Genomic DNA, 12,083 nt, shown 5'->3' on the forward strand with positions numbered 1-12,083 from the left:
AATTCTATGATTTTCGAAAATAATTACATGTAAATGTACAGAAAACAGCATAAATGTGAGCAAATGCCCCAATTATGGTATGCAATACCCAAAAAATCTTTGAAATGTAACAAAATACTCTACAAAAGGTGAGTGAAACAAAATTATTTTCTGGTGCATAAAAATAAGTCTAGACTTTTCCTGCAGCAAGTAATTATTTAGAAACCTGAAAAATTCTTGGGCGCCATTGTAACACGGCTGTTTTGAAAGGGGGTAAAATAAATGAATGGAAAGCTCCGGCTTGTCAAGAATGGAAACAGCCATGTTAACAAAATAAAATAAAATAAAATAAACTAAATGGAAACCTTGCTGTAGGAAAGCCAGGAGGAGAAACAATTAAACAAATTTAAATCTAACAAACTTTATTAACCTAAAGTTATAGTGTAAAAGCTCAGTGGTATAGCTGGGTCGCTTCACAGGTTCATGTCATAAGGTTTACACCAATTAATTAATTACTAAAGACTAAATTTCGAAATACCTAAGTTTTATGCACCAGAACTTTCAAAACTTTAAATTAAAATAACTATTGCTCTAAATCACATTTTAAATTTGTAGCCGAGCGCAGACGCAATTTAAAAATTAAAGATGCATCAGACCGACCTCAAAAACTGCTACCGGACCTGGAGCGGCGGGGAGTGACCTCGCCTATCCCCGGGAAGCTGACTGCTAACCTGGTTGGAGCCGGCCAGTGCAGATGACGTGGGACAGATCCCACAGCATCATTTTAAAACTTCAAATTCGAAACATCTTGAAACTTCTATAAACATCAAAAGCTTCTAGAAACATCTAGAAACATCCCGGCTCCTGCAAAGCGAGAAAAGGAAATATTAGCCGATGCCCTTTATGGCCGCTAGAGAAAAAATGAAACAATTCGAAATTTAGCTCACCGCACTGGAAGCTGTTAGGACTTCTGGCGGAGCGCTCCCTTCCCTCGAGCAGGAGTCAACTCTGTAAAGAACCAAAACTTGGTTAAGAACAAACCCACAATGTTTCGCGCCATTTTTGAATTGATCACAACTAAATTCCATTTATACTTACTCAGTGGAACACACCGAAGGACTCGAACTGCTTCCACCATTTTGACCACCATGTGGAATGTGTGGTCTTATCACAAAATAGGGCTCATGCGAGCGTGCGTCCCCGGAGGGGTCCACACATCAAAAGTGCATGTCATCTCAGAATGACCTTCTCATATGTTGAGAACAAAAGGCCAAAAACAAAAGTAGGGTGCCAATCCCTGAAGACACAAATCCTTCGAAAATTCTGAACTGATTTATCTAGAGAACTCTTTCTTGAGCCTAAGAAATATATTTTATCATTAAATCTAATAATGTTTCATTTCAGAGCCACTTTGTCAGTCTGTAATTTCTATGTTTTGTTTTACATCAATATTATTTTCTATCTATAAAAATCATACCTAAATCATACAAAGTTTTCCTGGAGTGACAACATAAATATCTCAAGTTTTAATTATTTTTACTCATATGACAACCCCGACAACAGATAAGCATCAAACGGTGCATCTGAATGCAACAGATTATGCAAAGAAGTGCAATCAATCGAGTTAGTTTGGGATATTGTTAAAAACGTTGAAAGAAGAAAAAGAATTCAACCCAAAAATATTAATTTAAAATCCAAGAAAATGTCTACGTTACAAATTTGAGTTTAGACGCGATCTGAAGCTAGTAGGTATTTATTGTGATACTGATACCTTTGGTTTTGCAGAAGGTTGATCCTGACTTCCCGCCCTTGGCCGCCCAGGGCACGCAGTGCGCCAGCGAACGGATGAAGCCCTCCTCGATATCGCACAGACTTTTGTCTGCAACAAATATTTCAAGATTGTTTTTTGTTGAATTCACTAAACGTTCTCGTGATCCCACACACGAGTTAAAAATCAATAACTATTACTTATGAAAGCAGAATAATATAAATTATCGTATTAGATTCATAATTGTTACATAGGTATTTGCCGTGACTTAATTAAAAAAAGTGTTTTTCAATTAAAAGACATGTCAAGATTGTTTCCTTTTTTTCTAATGCTAAAAAATCGAACTATGATAGGTGTTCGATGGGTGGTTAATAGCGACCATCCTTCCAGAATTCGACCAGTCTAATGTAACTAGATCACCTTTGTCCCTGCGGTCGTCGCAGCAGCGCGCGTCCCCGGCGCGCGGCTGCTCGCGGTCGTCGAGCGCCGCGAGCAGCGCGTGCCGCAGCCGGTGGAACTGCGGCGCGTAGTATATGCGGCACAACAACCCATCCTGTGGTAATGTAACTAGATCACCTTTGTCCCTGCGGTCGTCGCAGCAGCGCGCGTCCCCGGCGCGCGGCTGCTCGCGGTCGTCGAGCGCCGCGAGCAGCGCGTGCCGCAGCCGGTGGAACTGCGGCGCGTAGTATATGCGGCACAACAACCCATCCTGTGGTAATGTAACTAGATCACCTTTGTCCCTGCGGTCGTCGCAGCAGCGCGCGTCCCCGGCGCGCGGCTGCTCGCGGTCGTCGAGCGCCGCGAGCAGCGCGTGCCGCAGCCGGTGGAACTGCGGCGCGTAGTATATGCGGCACAACAACCCATCCTGTGGTAATGTAACTAGATCACCTTTGTCCCTGCGGTCGTCGCAGCAGCGCGCGTCCCCGGCGCGCGGCTGCTCGCGGTCGTCGAGCGCCGCGAGCAGCGCGTGCCGCAGCCGGTGGAACTGCGGCGCGTAGTATATGCGGCACAACAACCCATCCTGTGGTAATGTAACTAGATCACCTTTGTCCCTGCGGTCGTCGCAGCAGCGCGCGTCCCCGGCGCGCGGCTGCTCGCGGTCGTCGAGCGCCGCGAGCAGCGCGTGCCGCAGCCGGTGGAACTGCGGCGCGTAGTATATGCGGCACAACAACCCATCCTGTGGTAATGTAACTAGATCACCTTTGTCCCTGCGGTCGTCGCAGCAGCGCGCGTCCCCGGCGCGCGGCTGCTCGCGGTCGTCGAGCGCCGCGAGCAGCGCGTGCCGCAGCCGGTGGAACTGCGGCGCGTAGTATATGCGGCACAACAACCCATCCTGTGGTAATGTAACTAGATCACCTTTGTCCCTGCGGTCGTCGCAGCAGCGCGCGTCCCCGGCGCGCGGCTGCTCGCGGTCGTCGAGCGCCGCGAGCAGCGCGTGCCGCAGCCGGTGGAACTGCGGCGCGTAGTATATGCGGCACAACAACCCATCCTGTGGTAATGTAACTAGATCACCTTTGTCCCTGCGGTCGTCGCAGCAGCGCGCGTCCCCGGCGCGCGGCTGCTCGCGGTCGTCGAGCGCCGCGAGCAGCGCGTGCCGCAGCCGGTGGAACTGCGGCGCGTAGTATATGCGGCACAACAACCCATCCTGTGGTAATGTAACTAGATCACCTTTGTCCCTGCGGTCGTCGCAGCAGCGCGCGTCCCCGGCGCGCGGCTGCTCGCGGTCGTCGAGCGCCGCGAGCAGCGCGTGCCGCAGCCGGTGGAACTGCGGCGCGTAGTATATGCGGCACAACAACCCATCCTGTGGTAATGTAACTAGATCACCTTTGTCCCTGCGGTCGTCGCAGCAGCGCGCGTCCCCGGCGCGCGGCTGCTCGCGGTCGTCGAGCGCCGCGAGCAGCGCGTGCCGCAGCCGGTGGAACTGCGGCGCGTAGTATATGCGGCACAACAACCCATCCTGTGGTAATGTAACTAGATCACCTTTGTCCCTGCGGTCGTCGCAGCAGCGCGCGTCCCCGGCGCGCGGCTGCTCGCGGTCGTCGAGCGCCGCGAGCAGCGCGTGCCGCAGCCGGTGGAACTGCGGCGCGTAGTATATGCGGCACAACAACCCATCCTGTGGTAATGTAACTAGATCACCTTTGTCCCTGCGGTCGTCGCAGCAGCGCGCGTCCCCGGCGCGCGGCTGCTCGCGGTCGTCGAGCGCCGCGAGCAGCGCGTGCCGCAGCCGGTGGAACTGCGGCGCGTAGTATATGCGGCACAACAACCCATCCTGTGGTAATGTAACTAGATCACCTTTGTCCCTGCGGTCGTCGCAGCAGCGCGCGTCCCCGGCGCGCGGCTGCTCGCGGTCGTCGAGCGCCGCGAGCAGCGCGTGCCGCAGCCGGTGGAACTGCGGCGCGTAGTATATGCGGCACAACAACCCATCCTGTGGTAATGTAACTAGATCACCTTTGTCCCTGCGGTCGTCGCAGCAGCGCGCGTCCCCGGCGCGCGGCTGCTCGCGGTCGTCGAGCGCCGCGAGCAGCGCGTGCCGCAGCCGGTGGAACTGCGGCGCGTAGTATATGCGGCACAACAACCCATCCTGTGGTAATGTAACTAGATCACCTTTGTCCCTGCGGTCGTCGCAGCAGCGCGCGTCCCCGGCGCGCGGCTGCTCGCGGTCGTCGAGCGCCGCGAGCAGCGCGTGCCGCAGCCGGTGGAACTGCGGCGCGTAGTATATGCGGCACAACAACCCATCCTGTGGTAATGTAACTAGATCACCTTTGTCCCTGCGGTCGTCGCAGCAGCGCGCGTCCCCGGCGCGCGGCTGCTCGCGGTCGTCGAGCGCCGCGAGCAGCGCGTGCCGCAGCCGGTGGAACTGCGGCGCGTAGTATATGCGGCACAACAACCCATCCTGTGGTAATGTAACTAGATCACCTTTGTCCCTGCGGTCGTCGCAGCAGCGCGCGTCCCCGGCGCGCGGCTGCTCGCGGTCGTCGAGCGCCGCGAGCAGCGCGTGCCGCAGCCGGTGGAACTGCGGCGCGTAGTATATGCGGCACAACAACCCATCCTGTGGTAATGTAACTAGATCACCTTTGTCCCTGCGGTCGTCGCAGCAGCGCGCGTCCCCGGCGCGCGGCTGCTCGCGGTCGTCGAGCGCCGCGAGCAGCGCGTGCCGCAGCCGGTGGAACTGCGGCGCGTAGTATATGCGGCACAACAACCCATCCTGTGGTAATGTAACTAGATCACCTTTGTCCCTGCGGTCGTCGCAGCAGCGCGCGTCCCCGGCGCGCGGCTGCTCGCGGTCGTCGAGCGCCGCGAGCAGCGCGTGCCGCAGCCGGTGGAACTGCGGCGCGTAGTATATGCGGCACAACAACCCATCCTGTGGTAATGTAACTAGATCACCTTTGTCCCTGCGGTCGTCGCAGCAGCGCGCGTCCCCGGCGCGCGGCTGCTCGCGGTCGTCGAGCGCCGCGAGCAGCGCGTGCCGCAGCCGGTGGAACTGCGGCGCGTAGTATATGCGGCACAACAACCCATCCTGTGGTAATGTAACTAGATCACCTTTGTCCCTGCGGTCGTCGCAGCAGCGCGCGTCCCCGGCGCGCGGCTGCTCGCGGTCGTCGAGCGCCGCGAGCAGCGCGTGCCGCAGCCGGTGGAACTGCGGCGCGTAGTATATGCGGCACAACAACCCATCCTGTGGTAATGTAACTAGATCACCTTTGTCCCTGCGGTCGTCGCAGCAGCGCGCGTCCCCGGCGCGCGGCTGCTCGCGGTCGTCGAGCGCCGCGAGCAGCGCGTGCCGCAGCCGGTGGAACTGCGGCGCGTAGTATATGCGGCACAACAACCCATCCTGTGGTAATGTAACTAGATCACCTTTGTCCCTGCGGTCGTCGCAGCAGCGCGCGTCCCCGGCGCGCGGCTGCTCGCGGTCGTCGAGCGCCGCGAGCAGCGCGTGCCGCAGCCGGTGGAACTGCGGCGCGTAGTATATGCGGCACAACAACCCATCCTGTGGTAATGTAACTAGATCACCTTTGTCCCTGCGGTCGTCGCAGCAGCGCGCGTCCCCGGCGCGCGGCTGCTCGCGGTCGTCGAGCGCCGCGAGCAGCGCGTGCCGCAGCCGGTGGAACTGCGGCGCGTAGTATATGCGGCACAACAACCCATCCTGTGGTAATGTAACTAGATCACCTTTGTCCCTGCGGTCGTCGCAGCAGCGCGCGTCCCCGGCGCGCGGCTGCTCGCGGTCGTCGAGCGCCGCGAGCAGCGCGTGCCGCAGCCGGTGGAACTGCGGCGCGTAGTATATGCGGCACAACAACCCATCCTGTGGTAATGTAACTAGATCACCTTTGTCCCTGCGGTCGTCGCAGCAGCGCGCGTCCCCGGCGCGCGGCTGCTCGCGGTCGTCGAGCGCCGCGAGCAGCGCGTGCCGCAGCCGGTGGAACTGCGGCGCGTAGTATATGCGGCACAACAACCCATCCTGTGGTAATGTAACTAGATCACCTTTGTCCCTGCGGTCGTCGCAGCAGCGCGCGTCCCCGGCGCGCGGCTGCTCGCGGTCGTCGAGCGCCGCGAGCAGCGCGTGCCGCAGCCGGTGGAACTGCGGCGCGTAGTATATGCGGCACAACAACCCATCCTGTGGTAATGTAACTAGATCACCTTTGTCCCTGCGGTCGTCGCAGCAGCGCGCGTCCCCGGCGCGCGGCTGCTCGCGGTCGTCGAGCGCCGCGAGCAGCGCGTGCCGCAGCCGGTGGAACTGCGGCGCGTAGTATATGCGGCACAACAACCCATCCTGTGGTAATGTAACTAGATCACCTTTGTCCCTGCGGTCGTCGCAGCAGCGCGCGTCCCCGGCGCGCGGCTGCTCGCGGTCGTCGAGCGCCGCGAGCAGCGCGTGCCGCAGCCGGTGGAACTGCGGCGCGTAGTATATGCGGCACAACAACCCATCCTGTGGTAATGTAACTAGATCACCTTTGTCCCTGCGGTCGTCGCAGCAGCGCGCGTCCCCGGCGCGCGGCTGCTCGCGGTCGTCGAGCGCCGCGAGCAGCGCGTGCCGCAGCCGGTGGAACTGCGGCGCGTAGTATATGCGGCACAACAACCCATCCTGTGGTAATGTAACTAGATCACCTTTGTCCCTGCGGTCGTCGCAGCAGCGCGCGTCCCCGGCGCGCGGCTGCTCGCGGTCGTCGAGCGCCGCGAGCAGCGCGTGCCGCAGCCGGTGGAACTGCGGCGCGTAGTATATGCGGCACAACAACCCATCCTGTGGTAATGTAACTAGATCACCTTTGTCCCTGCGGTCGTCGCAGCAGCGCGCGTCCCCGGCGCGCGGCTGCTCGCGGTCGTCGAGCGCCGCGAGCAGCGCGTGCCGCAGCCGGTGGAACTGCGGCGCGTAGTATATGCGGCACAACAACCCATCCTGTGGTAATGTAACTAGATCACCTTTGTCCCTGCGGTCGTCGCAGCAGCGCGCGTCCCCGGCGCGCGGCTGCTCGCGGTCGTCGAGCGCCGCGAGCAGCGCGTGCCGCAGCCGGTGGAACTGCGGCGCGTAGTATATGCGGCACAACAACCCATCCTGTGGTAATGTAACTAGATCACCTTTGTCCCTGCGGTCGTCGCAGCAGCGCGCGTCCCCGGCGCGCGGCTGCTCGCGGTCGTCGAGCGCCGCGAGCAGCGCGTGCCGCAGCCGGTGGAACTGCGGCGCGTAGTATATGCGGCACAACAACCCATCCTGTGGTAATGTAACTAGATCACCTTTGTCCCTGCGGTCGTCGCAGCAGCGCGCGTCCCCGGCGCGCGGCTGCTCGCGGTCGTCGAGCGCCGCGAGCAGCGCGTGCCGCAGCCGGTGGAACTGCGGCGCGTAGTATATGCGGCACAACAACCCATCCTGTGGTAATGTAACTAGATCACCTTTGTCCCTGCGGTCGTCGCAGCAGCGCGCGTCCCCGGCGCGCGGCTGCTCGCGGTCGTCGAGCGCCGCGAGCAGCGCGTGCCGCAGCCGGTGGAACTGCGGCGCGTAGTATATGCGGCACAACAACCCATCCTGTGGTAATGTAACTAGATCACCTTTGTCCCTGCGGTCGTCGCAGCAGCGCGCGTCCCCGGCGCGCGGCTGCTCGCGGTCGTCGAGCGCCGCGAGCAGCGCGTGCCGCAGCCGGTGGAACTGCGGCGCGTAGTATATGCGGCACAACAACCCATCCTGAACAATTTATACCATATTTATCTTCATTTATGACGTCAATTAACTGACAGTGGCTGTCAGGACTGACAGAGTCTTTTATTTCTTTCTAAACATCATAGATTTTTGTCCTAAAAAAATGGACCTAATGAGCTTCCTTGCGGTACGCCATGCATTTATTTATTTTGATGAAGGTTAAAGTGTTACTGCTCAGCGGCAAGTTCTACATTATGTTAACTTGAATTAGTTGCGGTTATAAACGAGCATAAAAGTTGTTGAATAGATGTAGTGAGGCCACACAGCTGACCACAGCTGATCAGCTGGCAAATAGATAAATTATAATTCTCTTTCACGCTTCAATAATAATCGACATTCTAATGTAACCCCAGACGACACAATAAAATACAATTAATATTATTATGATTCATTGCGATTTACCACATGATTTAACTCAGACAAAGGATGTAAATTAGTATATAAGGCCAACAGTATCCTATTTAAAGTATTCAGTATTTACCCGATTATAGTGGTGTTACTTTCCTCGCTTCCGTATCATATTTCATGGCGACCCTGCCAGGATAGAAGGTCGCTTCATGGCGACCCATACACTAGGAATCCTCTAGACCGAGTTTAGAGCAATTATTTCATGCAACCGATGATGCCAAAAATGCGGGGTTGCGGGTGCCGATGCCGTGATTGGTCCGTTCAAAGACACGGACGCCACACAAAGAGAGAGAGTAGATTATACGTTTTTAAGTTTTATTTGTTAAATTTTATTTATGTTGCTTTGCACTAACACTAAATTTAAGTATGTACCAAACTTTTTACTAACATAATATGGGACTAGTCCTGAAATAAATATTATTTATTCATTCATTCAAAGACACTTTCGACTCGAACATGGAGTAAAACTACCGTATGCGTGGCAGAAGGGGTCGCGACTATGCTCAGTCTGGAGGATGTTTTGTCTGCGTGGCGACCCTGCCAGTCGTACTGCTTCTCAGCAGTCCTGGTCGTATAAAGGCGAATAATAGGCAGGTTGAAATGGGTACCTTAAGTAAAACCTCGATGTGGTCGTTGGACTTGGCCTTACTCTTGTCGCCGTCGACTCGGTCTTTTCCCGTCCCGGCTTCAGCTTCCTCGGCTTCCGACTGGGTGCTGCACAATTTAACAAAATGCATCTATTAGATGGGTTTGGCGGTCAAAAACTGTGGTCTACAATCGTGCCGTATATAGCCTCGTAAAACGCAAGTCAATTTTTGCGCTTTTGAATTTGGAACTTTCTTTTATTTCTATAAGAGTTCATAACTCGAATTTAATTTTTACTTGTACAAGTACGCGGGGACTTACGAGGATAAAGCTACAAAATCGTCCTCGGCAAAAATGGAAAAGATAACAATAAAGTTTGGTCAGGGCAATTAACAAAACATCCGGAAGGTAAATAATTTAACGAAAACCATAACCTTTCACCTCTTAAGAGAATATGTAGGTAGTCGCACCTTTTACTATGGGGCCAATGCTATTTTCCTGGTATGGCCCCCTATACCAGGAAAATGAGGTTGAAAACAGCTCGTGTAATTAATTTATTTTTATTTAATTAATTAATAAATCTTACAAGCGCTGGTGGCCTAGCGGTAAGAGCGTGCGACTTTCAATCCGGAGGTCGCGGGTTCAAATCCCGGCTCGTACCAATGAGTTTTTCGGAACTTATGTACGAAATATCATTTGATATTTGCCAGTCGCTTTTCGGTGAAGGAAAACATCGTGAGGAAACCGGACTAATCCTAATAAGGCCTAGTTTCCCCTCTGGGTTGGAAGGTCAGATGGCAGTCGCTTTCGTAAAAACTAGTGCCTACGTCAAATCATGGGATTAGTTGTCAAGCGGACCCCAGGCTCCCATGAGCCGTGGCAAAATGCCGGGATAACGCCAGGAAGAAGAAGAATTAATAAATCTTACAGCTATCATAACAGTTTCCCAATGCGATAGTGTAGGCAGGCTATTATTAGGTATATACTATAAGTACTATAACTAAGCTAAGAATAACACAACACAAACAAAGTAACCTTTACAAATTCACTTTCAGAACAATTAAATACGTCAGTTCGATTGGCAACTTGGTTAAATGTGCGCAAGGCTCTCGTCCGCGGGGCCGTGCGCATCAATCCGGTGCGCGCGTGCGGCTCAACCAGCAGAGGCGGTCTGCGCCTCCGCCACACGTACCGTGGCGGCGCACAAACACCTATCGTCTCTAGTAACTCTGGGTTATTGATTTTTCCTCGCACTATACTGCAAAACGTAATTCAAGACCAAAAAAAGTGAGACAATGTTGCCATTGCAATAATTTGTTTCTAAAATTGTAAATTCCTTTTGATAAATAATCACGCTAAGATAATTTATTCATTAGTAATTTTACTCCTACTATTTAAAAAAGTACTTTTATTTATTTATTTGTACATAAATACAAGACGCGCTAGTAAAAAAGTGGCAACATTTTTTACTTTTTTTGGTCTTGAATTACGTTTTGCAGTATAGCTTAAATATATAAGAGGCTAGTGCCAATTTCCTTCTAACCTCTCCGAACCTCTCCTTCCCACCATTCCGAGCACAAACAGGGTTGGGTACATTCGAGGATAGAAGGGATAAGTACACTCCATACAACTTTAGGTACAAGAACCTGATGAATTTATTTTGGATTCGTTCTAGCATAAACTTGTATTTCGCCTCATTTGGGCTCCAGACACAAGAACTGCTCTCCATGTGGCTTCTGACCAGGGCTTCGTACAGTGCGCGTATAGCTCTTATGCTGGAAAACCCGTGACACTGCCGCAGAACGAATACCAAGTTCCTATAAGCAAGATATAATTAATAAGATACCTGTGTCTCTGCAGTCGCAGCGAGCGGTGGTAGGTGACGGAGGCGAGCGCGGCCGCGATCACGGAGCCCACCTCACCGACTTGCACCACCACCGGGACCAGGCCATGTGAGATTATCATTCCGTTCTACAACAACACAGAACATGCAGATACCTGTGTCTCTGCAGTCGCAGCGAGCGGTGGTAGGTGACGGAGGCGAGCGCGGCCGCGATCACGGAGCCCACCTCACCGACTTGCACCACCACCGGGACCAGGCCATGTGAGATTATCATTCCGTTCTACAACAACACAGAACATGCAGATACCTGTGTCTCTGCAGCCGCAGCGAGCGGTGGTAGGTGACGGAGGCGAGCGCGGCCGCGATCACGGAGCCCACCTCACCGACTTGCACCACCACCGGGACCAGGTCATGTGAGATTATCATTCCGTTCTACAACAACACAGAACATGCAGATACTTGTGTCTCTGCAGTCGCAGCGAGCGGTGGTAGGTGACGGAGGCGAGCGCGGCCGCGATGACGGAGCCCACCTCACCGACTTGCACCACCACCGGGACCAGGCCATGTGAGATTATCATTCCGTTCTACAACAACACAGAACATGCAAATACCTGTGTCTCTGCAGTCGCAGCGAGCGGTGGTAGGTGACGGAGGCGAGCGCGGCCGCGATGACGGAGCCCACCTCACCGACTTGCACCACCACCGGGACCAGGTCATGTGAGATTATCATTCCGTTCTACAACAACACAGAACATGCAGATACCTGTGTCTCTGCAGCCGCAGCGAGCGGTGGTAGGTGACGGCGGCGAGCGCGGCCGCGATCACGGAGCCCACCTCACCGACTTGCACCACCACCGGGACCAGGTCATGTGAGATTATCATTCCGTTCTACAACAACACAGAACATGCAGATACTTGTGTCTCTGCAGTCGCAGCGAGCGGTGGTAGGTGACGGAGGCGAGCGCGGCCGCGATGACGGAGCCCACCTCACCGACTTGCACCACCACCGGGACCAGGCCATGTGAGATTATCATTCCGTTCTACAACAACACAGAACATGCAGATACCTGTGTTTCTGCAGTCGCAGCGAGCGGTGGTAGGTGACGGAGGCGAGCGCGGCCGCGATGACGGAGCCCACCTCACCGACTTGCACCACCACCGGGACCAGGCCATGTGAGATTATCATTCCGTTCTACAACAACACAGAACATGCAGATACCTGTGTCTCTGCAGTCGCAGCGAGCGGTGGTAGGTGACGGAGGCGAGCGCGGCCGCGATCACGGAGCCCACCTCACCGACTTGCACCACCACCGGGA

At 54.7% G+C, this 12,083-nt stretch overlaps 1 protein-coding gene and 1 long non-coding RNA gene across 2 annotated transcripts in view; both read right to left on the minus strand.

Annotated features, from left to right (window-relative positions):
* Positions 1-12,083, minus strand: part of LOC134668770 (putative 1-phosphatidylinositol 3-phosphate 5-kinase) — a 71,453-nt gene that overhangs the window by 10,337 nt on the left and 49,033 nt on the right. The window contains exons 28-30 of the mRNA XM_063526228.1: positions 8,948-9,053; positions 7,784-7,916; positions 1,751-1,858 (exon numbers count right to left, since the gene is read on the minus strand). Coding sequence (XP_063382298.1) covers positions 1,751-1,858; positions 7,784-7,916; positions 8,948-9,053 — 347 coding nt within the window. The remainder of the gene's footprint in view (positions 1-1,750; positions 1,859-7,783; positions 7,917-8,947; positions 9,054-12,083) is intronic.
* On the minus strand, positions 385-1,682 carry LOC134668788 (uncharacterized). The gene is made up of 2 exons (XR_010098825.1): positions 1,078-1,682; positions 385-987 (listed from the first exon to the last, which is right to left on the minus strand). It is a non-coding gene; the product is annotated as an uncharacterized LOC134668788 (long non-coding RNA).

Source organism: Cydia fagiglandana, chromosome 11 (assembly GCF_963556715.1).
Source record: "Cydia fagiglandana chromosome 11, ilCydFagi1.1, whole genome shotgun sequence".
Taxonomy (NCBI): Eukaryota; Metazoa; Arthropoda; class Insecta; order Lepidoptera; family Tortricidae; genus Cydia; species Cydia fagiglandana.